Here is a 17,322-nt window from a genome sequence, read left to right on the forward strand (position 1 = left end):
ACATTTGCCTGCTGGTTTTTGAGTGGACATAGTTTTTATATTAGTTGAGTAAATATTTAAGTGCCCAGTTGTTGGATTGCATGGTAAGATGGTTTAGCTTATTAAGAAACTGCTAAACCAAGCTGGTGTGGTGGTACATGCCGGTAGTCTTACTTACTTGGGAGGCTGAGGCAGAAGGATCACAGATTCAAAGATAGGTGAAGAAGGGGAAGGGAAAGGGGAAGGAGAAGGGGGAGAGGGAGGGGGAAGAAGAAGAAAGAAAGAAAGAAACTGACAAACTTATCTTCTGAAGTGGGTATACATTCTTTTTTTTTTTAAGCTCTCTTTTTTTTTTTTAACATTTATTTTTTAGGTGTAGATGGACACAACACAATGCCTTTATTTTTATGTGGTGCTGAAGATCGAACCCAGGTCCCACCCGTGCTAGGCGAGCACTCTACTGCTGAGCCACAATCCCAGCCCCTATACTTTCTTTTTAGCATTCTCATCAGTAGTGAATAGAGTTCCTGTTACTTACAAGCATTTGGTAGTGTCAGTTTTTCTTTTTTAAGCCGTTCTGATAAATATGTATTAGTGGTATTATATTATTGTTTTAATTAGCATCTAATAATAAATGATGTTGAGCATCTTTTATATGCTTATTTGTTATCTATATGGCTTCTCTGAATTCTGACTTCTCTGGTAGGATGTCTATTCAAAATTTTTGTCATTTTAATTAGGTTGTTTATTTTTTTATTCCTGAGTTTTGAGAATTGCTTATATGTTTTATTTACAAGTTCTTTATCAGATTTGTGTCCAGCAAATTTTTTTTTCTCCTAGTATTTAGTATGTCTTTTCATTTTCTTAACAAGGTTTTTCACAAAGCCTTAAAATCTTTAAAATTAAAATCTTTCACAGATTTTAATTTTAATTAAGCCCAACATATCAATTTTTAATTTCTTGGGTTATGCTTTATGTGGTGGTATATTTCAAACTTCATGATCATAGGGAATGAGAAAGGAGCTGGATGGGAGGTTAGAGGGAAGGGGAAGAGAAGTTACAAAGGAGGGTGGACATGATCAAGGCATAATATATGCATATGTGGAAATGTCACAGCAAAACCCATTAATTTGTACAATTAATATGTGTTAATAAGATAATTAAAAGTAAAACCTCATCACCAACAAAGATTTTCTCCAGAAGTTTTTAAATTTTCCATTTACACGTAGGCCTACAATCCATTTTAAGGTCTTTGTGTGTGTGTGTGTGTGTGTGTGTGTGTGCGCGCGCGCGCGCGCATGTGTGTATGGCACTGGGAATTGAACCAGGGGTGCTCTAACACTGAATGAAATTTCCAGCCCTTTTAATTTTTTTAAAATTTTTTGAAACAGAGTCTCACCAAATTGCTGAGGCTAGCTTAAATTTGCAGTCCTCCTGCCTCAGCCTCCCAAGTCATTGGAATTATAGGCATGTTCTTCCATACTGTGCCTAGCTTGTGTTGTTATTTTTTTTTAAAGATCTTAAGATTTAAAAAATAATAATTTATTAACATATAATTCACATGTCTTACAGTTTACCCAATTGAAGTATACAATTCATTGAGGTTTCTTTTTGTTAGTTTTGTTTTTTGAGATGGGGTCTTGATAAGTTGCCCAGGCTGGTCTTGAACCCCTGGGATCATGTGATCCTCCCACCTCAGCCTCCCTAGTGGCTAGGACAATAAGTGTCGCTACTATGTCCTGCTAATCCAGTGGTATTTAATATATGTACAAATGTGTGCAACCATCACAATGCTCATTTTTAGAGCCTTCATATATAACAAAAACCTTGGGGCTGAGGTTGTGACTCAGTGGTAGAGTGCTCTCCCAGTATGCGTGAGACACTGGGTTTGATCCTCAACACCACATACAAAATAAATAAACAGAACAAAGGTATTCTGTCCATCTACAGCTTAAAAATAAATTCTTTTAAAAAAGCCATAAATTTTAGCTATCACCTTTAGTATCCTCTGAGCCTCCCAACCCTAAGTCACCCCTAACCTATTTTCTATCTCTATAGATTTGCCTATTCTGAACATTTCAGATAAAGGTGATCACACTATGTGACTTGTGGAATACAGTGGAATTGCTGGGTCATATAACTTATTTAAAACCATTCAAGTAAATCTCAGACTTTTTTCAAAGTGGCTATACCATTTTATATTCCCTTAAGCTGTATATTATGATTCTAATTTCTATACATTCCCACCAACACTTGTTATTGCCTGACATTATCCTAGTTGGTGTAAAGTGGTAATTAGCTGTCTCAGTTTTTTTTTTTTTTTGCAGGTATAACAGAATACTAGAGACTGGTAGTTTATAATGAAGAGTAATTTATTTTCTCACAGTTCTGGAAGCTGGAAAGTCCAAGATCAAGGTGCTAGCCTCTGGTGAGGGCCTTCTTGCTGTGTTGTAACATAGCAGAAGGAAGAAGGGCCACAAGAGAACAAAAGGCAATGGATTTTTAGACATGACATCAAAAACAAAAGAAAAAACATAAAAAACAAAAAGAAAAAAATAAGCAAACTGGACTTCATTAAAATTTAAAACTTTGGGCTGGAGTTGTAGCTCAGTGGTAGAGTACTTGCCTAGCACATGTGAGGCACTGGGTTTGATCCTCAACACGACATAAAAATAAAGAAATAAAATAAAGATTTTTGTATTCAAAACTTTTGTGCTTCAAAGGATACTATCAATAATTGGAAAATAACCCACAGAATAAGAAAACAAATTTTTTAAATGGGCAGAGGATATGAATAGGTATTTTTTTCCAAAGAAGACAAGAAGCATGTAAAAAAAAGATTCAATGTTATTGGTCATCTTGAAAATGCAAATAAACCACAATAAGCTACTACAGTGGTTTGAATGTCCCCTCTAAAACTCATGTTGACATTTAATTGCCATTCTAACATTATTAAGAGACAGAATCTTTCAAAGCTGATTACACCATAAGGGTTCTATACTCTTGGGTGGAATTGGTGATACCATAGAAGGGTGGCATCATTCCTCATGCTGTAGAGCAATTATGGATTGTTTTGACAACTCAGACTGTGGGCAGCAGAAAATCAGAAAATTCAAATTCCAGTGCCCACATAATAATTCATTCTGTATATATTGATTTTCAACTATGAAAATGCCTCAGAACTAAAAAGGATTGGGTTGACAGTAACTAAAGTAGGGAGTTCTGCATTATTAGATACATCCTCACCCATAAAACTTATGGCGTATCTAATATATGTAAGGTGTAGAAATGAAGAGAAAGAGCTGAAAATATTTTTGGAAATTTGACTTTCAGAGATAGATAGATAGATAGATAAACCAAGGCAGCCTATGCCAAGTGCCCAGAGAATAAATGCTTCAGTTTGAACTATCCCAAACTGTAATGGTCTAGGCAGATTTCTATAAAGGAAGAGTGAGCTGAGTGAGGTTTGGAGAAGGATATGATTCAGTGTGTGTGTGTGTGTGTGTGTGTGTGTGTGTGTGTGTGTAGGTGAATGGAGGGTATATTCCAAGGAGGCATTCTAAGGCAGAGTTGCTGAAGTGGGGTTGTGTTTGGTATGTTTGGGTAATAGCAATCTGTAGACCTGCCTTCTTGCTGGAAGGTTGGTATAGAGAGTTCAGTTTGGAGCCATGAAGTGGTAGGTGACCAGAAATGCCAAGAGACTTGGTCGATGGACTTTTATCTTAGAGAGGCAAAAGAGATTTTAGAAATTGGCTTTGTTTGTAGTGTGGATGGAATGAGTGTGTGTGTGTGTGTGTGTGTGTGTGTGTGTATGCACATGAGTACATACATGTGGCTGGCAGTGAAGACCCTGGAAGCAAGGAGATTGATTAGTTAAAAGGCTGTTAGAAAAAGTCTGAAATAAGTGAAGTCGTTAGGAGTGGAAGGAAGGGTTTTGTGGATGTTAAAAATGTAACCAGGACTTTAATAAGGCCAATCAATTGTTAAAACAAACATGGCAATTGTTTCCTCAAATAAATAAAATACTAGAATGCCAGGTGAGTTGGGCTAACTTAGCTGGTTCAAATACTATATATATTTTAATGGATTCCTCCTGCTGAAACTATAGTTAAATGGAGTCTCTAATTTTGTATTCCCTCCCCTAATACTTAAAATTCTTTCTTTCTACAATCCCTTGCTTTTAATTTCATCTCAAATTCATCTTCAGCACGGATTTGCGGGAAACCAAGGTTTGCAATGCAAAGGTTGTGTATGGTTTCAGAGAGTTTCCTCCCTTGAAAACAGCTATCAGCGTACAAATATGGGAGGCACGTGGCCAACTCCTGCTTTTTAGCAGGTTTAATGTGACCTTCAAAACTCCTTAGGACACGCTGGTCTTTAGCGGGGCTGCATCTCCCGTCAGACCTGGGCTGGCAGGGTCTCCCACCCGAGCCTGGCTGTGTGTGACTCGCGGTTATGGGACTAGAGTTGCCAAAACAATACAAAAACATGGACAAAAGGTAAACCACAAAATCTTGTGCCCTACCACAGTGGGCACAGGAGTGAAATCTCTGAGGGAAGGTTCGACCCTTGCTCTTTTAAATTTCTAGTGCAGGGACACCACACACAGAGACACACTCTCTCCGCTTGGTTCCCCCCACTCCCCGCCACATTGCACCAGCTCCACTCCCCAAGTCCTGATTCATGAACCGTGCCACCTTTGTCTCATTTTAAACTGTGCAGACTATTTTAATCCTCCCACCCCCATCCCAGATTTTCCCCTCCCTTCATCCTTTGGAAAGCTCTGAGGTAGAGCGCTCGCTGGGGTGGGAGAGCGCTTCTCCCAAACGGCTCGAGTAGGCGAGATCGGGAGAAGCCCCCTCCGTGGGACCCCGCTGCAGGCGCGGGGGAAGCGCCTCGGTCCCTTTAAGGTGCCGTGCTCCCCGAAGTGCGGGCAGGCAGCCCGGGAGCCGGCGCGGGTCCAGGAGCCGGGTGGGGAAGTCCTGCCGCCCTCCCCCTCCGCCCGCATCCCGGCCTCCGGGGGCCGCCGGCCCTCCGCCCACCGCGCACGGGCGGGCCATGCGGCGGCTCTGAACCATGTCCTCCTACGCCAAGAACGGGACCGCGGACGGGCCGCACTCCCCCACCTCGCAGGTACCGCCCCCTCCTCCTCCTCCTCCTAGCCGCCGCCTCTGCCGCTCGACAGCGCCCCGCCTTTGTGCCGGGAGTGCCGGCCCCGGGTCCGGGAGTCGGCGGCCCGGCTCCCCCACCCCTTCTCCGCGTCTCTTTCTCCTCCCGCTCCTCCTCTTTCTCCTCCTTCTTCTTTTTCTCCTCCTCCTCCTCCTCCTCACCCGCGTCCGGGTCTCCGCGCTCCCGCTCCGGAGCCCGCAGTCTCCCCCAGCCGATGCCGGGGACTCGGACCCCGCACCTTGGGAGTCTTTGTTAATGGATGTGGTGGGTGCTCCTGGGCTGTTCTTGGGAATTTTTTTTTAGCCGTCGAGGCTTGGAGTGGGTGGGAGGGAGCGTAGGTTGCATTTGGGAGAAGCAAAGGAGACCTGGGTGCGGGCTCTGGGGGACCCCAGGGTGCTGGTCCGGAGGTGGATTCTAGCCGGGGGTGGTCGCCCGGCTCCTCGCTGCGTTCCTCACTGGCTTCTCTCTGGCCCCGTGTGTCGAGTCCAGGTGGCCCGAGGCACCACGACCCGGAGGAGCAGGTTGAAAAGATCCGATGGCAGTACCACTTCGACCAGCTTCATCCTCAGACAGGTAGGAGGCTGCGGCTACCCAGGAGCAGGGTGGGGAGGAGCCCGAGCGCGCGGTGCTGGGGTCCTGCAGCCGAGCGCTACTCCGGTGTGCGGGAGCCGCAGGTCCGGTCCCCACGCGCGCCTCTTCGGACTCGTTTCCTCTCCCTCTAGCTTTGGCTCCCAAAGTCTTCTAATCCAGGCATCTTCATCCCCGCGCGCGCCTTTTGGGGCTCCGTCCGTCTCCCTGTATCCTGGGCTGCAGGTGTTCGGGTCCAGGTGTCTCCTCATAGCTTGGGAAGTTAGTTTGTACTTGTGGACACAGGTCAGCGGAAACAGGACATTTGGTCAGGGACTTTGAATTTAAGAGCTAGAAATGTATCTGATTACACCGTCAGTGTGTGGAGAAACATCTTTAAGGGGTGTAACTCGACTTTGTGTACCCTGATCCCTGGGCCATGGAGCTGATTCACAGTGAGAGATAGGTGGTTTCTCCTATTTTTATCTCATTTTTAATACTCTTCTCTGTCTAGTTCTTGGAGAGATCTCCAAGCTCTTGTCAAAAGAAAGACCCTGAGCAGAAAGTTTGATCTCTCTTTGGGACCACATCTTTGATTCCTTTAATTAGGGAAGGACCGCCGGATCAGGTTAAACCTAAAATGAGCAGAGGCGGGCAACTCAGTCCGGGGGGGGGGGGGGGGGGGTGTCTCAGTGGAATTACACTTGTGTTTGCTTTCTTTGTGCTTGCCTTCTTCTGCGTGAGTCTAGTGCGAGTTGTTTGAGCTGAGGGTGGTTGATAATGCTCGATTCTTAGGTGCCTTTCACCCCGACACAGAAAATTGGTCCTCAATTTTTATACTGTCCCTGTGCTGTAAATGAAACCATCCCTAGCTGCTGGGTGCTAGAAAAATTATGCAAAAGTAAGTCACCTTGATCTCTCTTTGGAGCAGAAAATGTTGGGTCGTGTGTGTTTGAGCATGAGTTGGAAAGACAGATCACCTCACCCAGACACTTTTTTCCCAGGTTCCGCTGTGGGCTGCTGGAGTGACCTTGAGAAGTTCTCTTCCCTCTAGGTCACTCAGAACATTGTGTAATGTGTTTCTAACCTGTGATGACAGCTGTGGTATTTCTTTCCTGATTATCATCAAACTCAACAGATTTTCAACTTGGAATGAGGTTTTAGATTAAAAATTGGACTCCATCTTCTCCTAAAGGGTCTATAAAGCATGTTTGGATATTTGCAGAATTTTACTTTCTGCAGAAACAGAAATGATTATTACTACCCTTTCATTCACTCAGTTTGTGCATTATTAAAATACACTTTGGATTCTGGATTAATCTAAAAGTATGTTCTTTGCTTTTTGCAGTTGCTTAGATTATTTATGTGTTTGATAAGGTAAAGATGTTCATTTTTTTAAAAAAAATTTGAGTTATGCAACTGTTTGAGGTCTTGCAGATGTTTATTTTGTAGGTGTCTATTTTTGGTAGTGCTCTATTGTTGCAAATTCTTGGAAATACTAATTATATAGCAGTGCATTATATGAGCTGATAAAATAAAACTTTTCAGTTCATCATTACTGCACTAACACTTTTGTCTTCAAATCACAAATAAAACAATATTTTCTCTAATTTTTTTATTCTTATGCCAATAAATGATTGAAATAATGTATGCATAAACTCTTGTTAAGTGTGTTGCTATGTGTTGTTTTAAAAATGTAATGATTATTGCAAAAGTAATTTTTGGAGCAATTTGGATCAGTGTAGGCCTTAAAAATAAATATATTTCATAAATCTTTCTGAAACTGGGATTTGTTGAATTGATAAAATGGTCTAACTTAAATTTAAGAGTTACTTGTAATAATATTATGTACATAATCTTCCTTTTTTTGGCACAAAAATAGTACCTAATTTTTTGAGCACTTTACAGCTCAGAATGAGTATCCTACATGTGATCTCATTTAAATGGATCATACAGACTTCTCTAATGGCTACAATTTAAAAAACTGGGTGATTTATATTTCTTTGATAATATGGGAAATTGTAAATGAAATTTAACAGTATGTTTAGAATAAAATTGTACAGTTTTTCACCCAAATGTCAAAAATATTTTTTTCAAAAAGCACAACAGCTGTTTGAGTTAATAGAGCTTCATTATTTGTAGAATGACCAGTGATTTATTGATATTTAAATTTTTGAAATGTTGAAGTGTGGAACTTTTGGTGATATTTCACAGTCTGTTCAGTGCCTTCACACAGAAGAAGATGGTGGGATACCAATAAAAATAATGCTGCTCATTTCTTTGTCATGTCATTTACAAAGATATGGAGGAAAAGTTCTCACACACACACACACACAAACCATGTGTCACATCAGATGAGGAAGACTGGTGAAGAGCAGAGGGAATTTGGCAAACTTAATAAAAACACTGTTCTTCAAGCTGGTAAATGAATTTCATTGCTTGTGTGTGCTGTGCACATGTGTGTACACGCATACACATGCACTCATTTGAGCTGGCCTGAAAACGAGCAGACTGAGAGCCTGCCTCCACACTGAGGGCTGCTCACAAAGTCCCTCAGGCATCTTTGACCTTGTTTCCTGGTCTACTAGATTGCTGGCTTCCACAATTTAAGAGGGATGGAGGTTTTGGAATGAATCCAGGGAGCAACTAATGGCTTTTTTGAGGAAAGGTGACAAGATTAAATATTTTGCCACTGAAAGGAGAGAAAACTAGGGGTGACCCAGAAATCATCTTCAAAGTGTACACAAAAGCATTCTTTGAAAATGTGATGGAGTGTTCTTGTTCTTCATTGAGGATGAAACTCAAAATTGGCTAAAATTAGAAAGGAATGATGTTTTACAGCAAGACTTTGCTAAGAATATTGCTCTCATTGGAATGGCTTTCCGCATGTGGCCATAGAATTTTCCTCCAGGAGATTCCTTCTGACAGGTTATTTGTGAATGAATTATTTATTCGTCTTTTGCGTTTTTAGGAAACACTTAAATATTTGCTGTGTGCCCAGTACTGTGTTAGATATTATGGGAGAAGAATAACAAGATGAATGAGGCTCAGCTTCTGCACACAAAGAGTATTTTATAGTCTAGTTATGGAGATGGAGATGTATGCAAATAGTATAATGAAATGTAACAGGGAGAGGGTCACAATAACCGTGTACACTGAGTGCTGAAACACCCATGGGTGTCACTGTATATGCAGTATCTATGATGGAGGACTTCAGGTTAGTCCTCTTCCCACTGGGGTTTGAAGAGAAAATCTGATCCAAGTGGGATTTGTTGTTGATCTCTTCTTGTTAAGTCTGCCTTTGTGAGGACTGTGCAGGTCTCACATGGCCTGGCCCCTATTTGCTTCCAGCCTCATCTTGAGCCATGATCTCTTATATATGTATACAGAGCTTGAAAATACCATCCTCCCTTTGCACGTGATGAGCCCTTTGACTGGAGTACTCTTGCTATCTCCTTTGCCTAGTTAACTTTTAATCTTCCTTGATATCTGGGAGTTTAGTCTTCACTTCCCTTTCTAACCACCCTATTAAATATCAGTTACCCAACTAGGGGCTCCCAGAGTTGAGTGCTTTATGCTAGTTTTCAGTAGCACCACCCATTGTTATAATTTAGTGTGTACTTAGATTTCTCTGTTAATGTCTGTCTCTCCATCCAGATGATGAGATCCACGAGGACAAAGACATGTCTGTATTTGACCTTCTTTGTGTCCCCAGCATTTAGCATAGTGCATGTTCAATAAACACTGGAATGAACGAAGGAGTGGGTAATGGAGGACTAACTTGACCTGTGTTAGGCATGGAGTTCTGCTTCAACATTAAATGCTTCATTTAATGGAAGAAATTGCTTCTTGACAAATCTCCACCAAAACTTAGTAGCTTAAAACAACAATTTATTTCTGTGCACTGACCAGACAGTTCTTTTGCTTCATATGATGTTATGTAGGCACTAAGATGGCTAGAAGGTCCAAAATAGCCTCACACATGTGGTTGGCAGTTGGTGCTGGCTGCTGGCTGAGAGCTCAGCTAGAGCTCTTGGCAGGGGGTTCAGTTTTCCTCCACCTGGGCTTCAGCATGGCTGCCTGAGCTTCTTGATAATATGGTGGCTGGATTCCAAGCAGGAACATCCCCAAAATCAAAGGCTGAAAGCTGCAGGTCTCCTGAGTCTCAGTTTCAAAAGTGACATGACATCACTTTTCTTGCATTCTCTTAAGTCAAAACCCATCTAAGATCCTGTCCCATTTTAGGGGGAGGGAAAAGAGATTGTCTCTTGTTAGAGTACTACAAGGTCATATTGCAAAAGAACCAAAATAAAATAGGAAATCAAATTCAGTGTTAATAGAATGTTACACATCGAGTAAGTTAAATGTTATTCAATCAAAATGACAAATTAAAGGAAAAAAATATATATATATTCAATAGATGCCAAAAAAGGGGGCATTTGATATATTTAAAGGAGCTGGGTGGGTGTGGTGGTACATGTCTCTAGTCATAGCTATTCAGGAAGCTGAAACAGGAATATCACTTATGCCCAGGAGTTGAAGACCAGCTTGGGCAACATAGTGAGACTCCTCTAAAATAAATACATACATACATACATAAATAAATAAATCTAATAAAAATTAAAAGTAAAAATTAAATCTAATAAAAACTATCATTTCACAGCAAATACCATATTAAGTTGAGAAACTAGAAACAACTTTTGTATTCACCAATCAGTAAGTGTTTAAATAACAGCATACCTACAAAGTACTATTTGGCCTTTAAAGAGAAAAATGAAGTACAAATGAATGTAATGGTATGGAAATACATTTTAGACATTCATTTGAAATATGTTCAAATGAAAAGAAAGTTATAGAATAATATGTAATAAACTTCCATTAAAAGAAAGAACTTGTGGGATGGAATATATGATTGTAGCTATCTTTGGAACCATCTACCTTAGAACAAGAAACCTAGTGTTTTTTAAGGTATGCTAATCAGATGATCCTTACAATAATTCATTGAGCCCACATTGTATTTAGAGATCTAAAACATATTCAGATTCTAAGTTGATAGTATAATAAAACAAGTTGGCAGACAAATTCTTTGGATTATAATTTGAGCACTGGATATAGACACGTTTCTCTGATGAAATGCAAATTCATCAACAGAAGGTATCTGCCTTGTGCCTAGCTCTAAGAATAATTATATGCCTGGAGGCATGTATATATGCAAAATTTTTCCATAAACATAGAATCACAGAATTTTAGAACAGGAAGAGATTGCAAAAAGAAAATACTTCAGTTTCTTCTTTTCAAATAAATAAAACATAGGCCCAGGGACATAAAGATCACACCAATAGGTAGTGGTGGAACTGAAACAGCGGACCCTGACTCATACTGCTGTTTTCTCACCACAGCACGCTTATCCCTGGATAATCAAGATAGACACACAAACTTCCAGAGATATAGGTACATTAAAGGACATAGAAGTTTATTCCTCTTAAATCTAGGAAGTATTCTTAATCTATATGGTTGTTGTGAAGAACAAAGCATCAGTTGGAGAATCTGGAGACCATGGTTTCTCCCGAATTCCATCATGGATGACACGTTTTGTTTGCATGGTTCACAGTTCACATTGGGGCCTTGATTTGTTTGTATATTTACTTACTTAACTAGTAGTTGTATTAGTCTGGCCAGTTTAATAAAACTGGTTTTGACAACTGTGGACACGAGTAAACAGGTGATGACAACTTAGAAGCTAGACCCAGAAGTTGGCCAAAGCAAGAAGCCACTGTCACCTTTAGGCTGGAAGGACAAGGGGAGGAAACTGTTACTGGGGTTCAATGGTCAGAGTCACTTGGCAAGAGCTAGAACCATAGGGATCCCATTTGATGAGAGCTAGATAAAGAATAGATGCAGCCTCTGTCAAAGCAGCTGCTTGAGGTAGACAGAATGGGGAGAACTCCCTTGCTTCTCCTCGCGCACCCTCCAGTCCTCTGCTTTGGCTGACCAGGGAGCCTGGGAAGCAGCCTGCAACACTGGCTCCCTGATATAGACAGCTGCCTGGGGAAGGGCAGGAGTGCCTCTGAGGGAAACAGGCTAGGACCAGCACAACCATTATATTTTAGAGACTGTATGGATGAGGAATTATTTTCATCAGCCAAGTCGGCAGTTTTTCTTGCTCTGTAAGTTTCCACTTACTCCCTTGTTAAATGGTATGGTCCAGTTACAATGAACTCTAAGGAAAAATTCACACTTCCTTTGTAAATTTTTTTGTGGAATGAACCTTTCCAAAGAGATCTGATAGAGCAAGGAAGAACTCTGTCTCTCCTGGCAAACTGGGCTTTGTTCTTTTTTGGGGGGCTTGAATAAGTTAAACTGGATTTACAAAACTCACTATTAAGAAATTTAATTACGGGGCAGCTAACCAATTAAGCAGTCATATTTGCTTATCTCCAAGATTCTGTTCTTGGCCCAGAGTTCCCTAAATTTCACTTCTGTAGAATAAACAAATATTTATCCTTCAGTTTATAGTGATAGGGTTTTATTCAAACTTAAAACTTCTTATTCAAGTTTTCAACTTTCTAGGAAGCTGTGTGGAAACCTAAGCTGAAAATGGTTGACTTTGCCTCGGCCCTTCCTTTCACCTGCTGCCCTAGTGTCCCTGGGTTTCAAGGAGTCCAAACTACTACTTCATTAAAAAAAAAGCAGGGGCAGAGCTGAAGAGAGTGTCATTCAGTCAAACCACAGGGTATGGCTAGTTGTAGGAACCATCTCTCCACTCCTGGTGAGGCTACTAACTTATTGGATTTCCCTGGGCCAATGAAGTCTGGATGTGGCCTCTTCTCTGGGTGTGGTGGTAGCATCGTCCAAGATCATCCTCTTCCTCAAAGTCCAGCCCTTTCTTAGTCTCATTTCTGAAGCTCAACCACAGAATAAAACCCTTGGTCTCACTTCTGAAGCTCAATCCCTAACCAGGGCTTGCAGCTTGCAGCTTACTCAGATTCACTGAAATGTCTACAGATGTGTGTGGGGTGGGATGCAGGCCCCATTCTGCTCTGTAGCTTTCTCTGTTTGGCCTCCCCATGCTTTCTAGCAATATTTTGGAGCAGAATGCTTCCTTTGCTTGCCCTTGGCTGGAGCTTCTTTGCCAATCTGACTGTATGGGTTGAGAATGGGTAGTGGGTCTCAAAACCATCAGTCCTCTGAGTTAGTCCTTTAGTGGGTTATGTCTGGCATATGCTGAGCCTCTGGACTCCCCATTTCCTTTGGATCCAGTGTGTTACACAAGTATTTCCTCTGTGGGCCATGGCATGACAAAGCTTGCAACCATCCCCAGGCATACACTCTGTCTAATACCTATCCAGATTATAATACACCAAATTGATAAGTCTGAGGGAGAGCTACACTGTTATCCCCAACAAACCCCCAGAAAAACCATTCTGGTTTGAACAGTTGGTAGTGTCCTGCCTTCACGTGGTCATATGCCCTCCCACTTCGTGAACCAGGAAAACAGTGAGGAAGAGTGCAGTGCTCTTCCTTCTAGAAGAGTGTAAGTTCTACACTTGACTACACAGAAACGCATCAGGAATTTTGCGTGGATTTAACCATGATTCTGGGGGAAGGCAGAGGGATGCTGAGGAGAGGTAGGACTCTGTGTGGTCAGCTTTTCATCACAATAACAAATACCTGAGTTAATCAGCTTATAAAGAGAAAGGTTTGTTTTGGCTCATAATTTCAGAGATATCAGTCCATGATGGGTTGGCCCCATGGATTTTAGTCCTGTGGGGAGGGAATGCATCTTGGTGGGAGTGCCTAGAGGAGGAGCAAGGTATCACCTTGTGGCCAGGATACCAAAAAGAGTGGAATAGTAAAGGGCTGGGGGTCCCACTGTCCACTTCAAGAGCATTACCCAATCACTTAAAGACTTCCCACTTGGCCCATCTCTTAAAGGGTCTACCACCTCCCAGTAGTACTACCCTGAGGACTAAGCCTTTAACATATGGACCTTGAGATACTTACCCAAATCATGACAGACCAGAAAAAGAAGCCAGAATTCACAGAAGGCAAAATTATAGACTCAATTTTAAGGGAAGAGTTTTGTTGCTTTCAAGTAACAATGATGACAAGCTGTGTACTATGGCAACCTGCTTTCGGAATAGATAAAGCTGATGTATTATCAACACTTGGTTTGACTATAAACAGTGCTTTGGAATTCCTTGAGGATAATTCTCAGTTCTACTAGAGTAAACATGTTCCTCTTTAAACATTCCCATTTTTTTTACATAACTTTTCCTATTACACACATATATAGAGTAGGGGTGAATATTTGAATTTGAAGTGATGACATTCAGCATTTGTACTTTCTGTTCTGAAAGAATGTTAATTTGTAGGGGCTGTAAAACTTATTCGACAGCTACTGAACCTTCCTGATCATTTCATTTGGAAGACAAATTGTGTCTGTTTCTCATTTTATATTTTGCTCTGTTGGTGGAGATATCTTTCTCCAGGGCTGCAGTTTAATTACTATAGCAGTATTTGTTTTGAAAGGAAGTATTTTATAAACATGAACTTCAAAAAGATTATGCATTTTTCTGGGTTGGCAGAATCACTAGAAGTGGTAAATTTCATGGTGTTAACTGTGTCCATATATTAAGATAATATTTTTAAACTCATTATGGAAAAATTTTTAGTAGTTTCTTTTTCAATACTTGGAAAACCTAGTAGCCATGGAAATGTATAACACCTTGTCTGGATATTTATCATTCCTTCTACTATCTTTTCAAATGGCCCAGTGGCATCATTAACAACCCGAATGGTGATTATGGTTCAGAATCACACAGGTGGATAAAATGGCCATGTCATGGCTAGGAGGCTCCATAGCAACGGCTCTTTTATTTGGCCTCTTTATGTATGTATGTGTGAGTGTGTGTGTTTGTGTGTGTGTTGAGCAGAAAGGCAGAAGGCATTTTCCTCAGGAATTTGGGGACTGTGTTCTATTATCACCCAAATCTACTATTTTCATCACCCACTTTGAAACTTTATTCCCATTAGCAATTTTTCCTCATCCTCTTTCTCACCCTCTACCATAGGCAGCTACTGGGCAGCTACAAATATACCCTCTGTTTCTGTATATTTGTCTATTCTAGATCTTTCACATAAACAGAATCATACAATTAAGTGGTCTTTTGTGACTGATTTTTCATTAACATATTCTCTACACCAACCCACGGGGTTTCAGTGGCTGCCCCTAGTCTAAATGTGCAGGTGTTGGCTTGCATTTGGAAATGGACTTGCCTTTCCTTAAGCTGATGTCCACCGGAGCTATTCAAGTCATGGTGTTGGTGGGTCATTTATTAGGAGTCACAGTCTCAGGTCATAAAGCTGAAGAGTTCTTTTGGCAAAACTATATGACCTGTGTGGAAACCAAGCCTGACCCCCTGGCCTCCTTGTCATTAGTGGCTCCCACCTACAGACAGAGTTTATAAATAGGATGTCACTGACAGAATTAAAATAAAAGTATCTGAGCAATAGAAATGGTTATTGCCATTATTTCCAATAATTTCCAGTCATAGAAATGTCTTGGGTACTTGTAATTCAAAATGCTTCTTGTGCTTTTATCTAGGTTTTTTTTTATAATAATGCAGCTTTGGTAATTATAATATTCCTTCTTTAAGAAATACAATTAAGGATAAAGCAGAGTGCTTGAGTCCCAAGCTAAGTACAATATTTATGGGAATTATTTGGTATATAAAACTGTACTCTCTATGTGGCAGGTGCTGCTCAATTATATTTGAGCACTTCCCTGGGGGACAAAAGTCAATTATCAACACAGTCATTTAGGAGAGAAATAGGTCAGCTGCAAACATTCTTTGCTAATTTCAGAAAGCTCGAGGGTTGATTTTGTTTGGGGATGTTTGATTCTTTGGTCTCTATGTTGAGGACTCTGGTAGGGAAGGCTCAGTTTTTCATTTGGTATTGTCACATTTCTTTACCTTAATACAAAATAAAGTTTCTTTTGAAGAGGTAAAGTGAGAATCAGGCCATGTATCTTTTTTAAAAACATGACAACAAACCTGCATTGTAAGAGTAATGTATGCTGTTATTTCTATATTATTATATTATTATAACTGTTATTTCTATATTGGTAGAGATGCTCAAAAAATGTCATATTTCTAAGCATTTCATTTAATAATTCTACATAAGAGTAAAGAGTGTTAGTTGTTTAAAAAAGCAAGGACATTGGTGTGTTTTAAAAACATATTCACTGTGTTATAATAAGCATGACATAAAATTTTCCATTTTAACCCTTGTTAAGTATAAAGTTAAGGGGCATTAAGTACATCCACAAGTGCTTTTTGTTTTATTCTTAATGGGTGTGGCAGGTGATTTTAAAAGACAAGTAAAACTTATACATATCCAACTTATAAAAAGGCTTAAAACATCCACCATTATCCAGGCCTCCACCACCTCTCTGGACTTGGTCAAAGCAATAAGAGCAACAAAAAATCAGCCCTTGGACTGCTTCACCATAATTCAGGTTCCACAGTCAAGAAGAGATTAAGTCCCAGGCTTTTAGGGTGGGAACTCCTGGGGTGGACCCCTGCCCCCAATATCTGTTTTCACAAGCTGACTGCTTTCCTTTTTCCTTCTCTGTCTGAAATTTGAACAGTTTCAAGATGATTTGGGTTAATGAGCAGCCTATTTAAAACATATAAAGGTTCCCAGGAGTCTTAGGAGGCTCTTCTCATTCACACATTATTGCTTCCAAGTAGGCTCATGTTATCCTCTCTCTCTTCCCCCCGCCCCCCATGTTATTCTCTTTAAAAACCCCATCACAACAAAGCCGGCAGCTCCCAAACAGGTCCTGAGTTCCTTTACTCTTTTACACAGTGTCCTCCCCTCATTCCCCTCTGCTTTTCCTGCTTCCAGGGCAACCACAGTACCAGAGTTGGACTCAGTCCCCACTGTCTTCCCTCCACTCTCTCCACCACGCCATTCCTTTTCCTAAAAAGGGTCTCCCCGTTTTCCCTCAAGAATATAATCTTTTCATCTGTCAAAAGCCTCTGGAATCTCTTCCTCTGTGAGGCTCATTCATAGGGCGCTTCTCGGTCACTGCCCCGACACTCTGTTGGGACTCTTCCCTGGTTAAATCCTCCTTTGTGTATTCTACATGTCCCTAGGCCCTGCGAGGCTTCAGGTCCACACTGGCATCATTGCTGAGGTACATGTGGGACCGGAGGGAGGAGGAGCAGAGAAGTTGTAACCTGTCACATCAACGATCACATTTTACTTGTTCATCTATTCTACATGGAGATATAGTATCCTTGTTATGATTTAGATATGAGGTGTCCCCCAAAAGCTTCTGTTAATGCAGGGATATTCATAGGTAAAATGGTTGGATTGTGAGAGCTGTAATCTGGTTAGACTTTGAATGGACTGACTAGGTGGTAACTGTAGGTAGGTGGGATGTGACTGGAGGAGGTAGGTCACTGGAGGTGCCCTGAAAGGGTACATCTTCTCTGCAGCCCCTTCTCCACCCCTGCTTCCTGACCCTGTGACTTGAGCAGCTTTCCTCTGCTGGGCCCTTCCCGCATGGTGTGCTGCTTACCTTGGGTCCAGAGC

General features: G+C 41.1%; 2 protein-coding genes across 2 annotated transcripts in view; both read left to right on the forward strand.

Annotated features, from left to right (window-relative positions):
- Positions 1–2,686, forward strand: part of Stam2 (signal transducing adaptor molecule 2) — a 57,093-nt gene extending 54,407 nt beyond the window's left edge. The window contains exon 14 of the mRNA XM_071619177.1: positions 2,307–2,686. Coding sequence (XP_071475278.1) covers positions 2,307–2,340 — 34 coding nt within the window. The 3' untranslated portion in view covers positions 2,341–2,686. The remainder of the gene's footprint in view (positions 1–2,306) is intronic.
- A 2,601-nt stretch (positions 2,687–5,287) lies between these two features.
- Positions 5,288–17,322, forward strand: part of Cacnb4 (calcium voltage-gated channel auxiliary subunit beta 4) — a 262,363-nt gene continuing 250,328 nt past the window's right edge. Inside the window, exons 1-2 of the mRNA XM_027937973.2 lie at positions 5,288–5,412; positions 5,638–5,721. Coding sequence (XP_027793774.1) covers positions 5,404–5,412; positions 5,638–5,721 — 93 coding nt within the window. The 5' untranslated portion in view covers positions 5,288–5,403. The remainder of the gene's footprint in view (positions 5,413–5,637; positions 5,722–17,322) is intronic.

The sequence above is a fragment of the Marmota flaviventris genome, chromosome 11 (genome assembly GCF_047511675.1).
Source record: "Marmota flaviventris isolate mMarFla1 chromosome 11, mMarFla1.hap1, whole genome shotgun sequence".
NCBI classification, from domain to species: domain Eukaryota; kingdom Metazoa; phylum Chordata; class Mammalia; order Rodentia; family Sciuridae; genus Marmota; species Marmota flaviventris.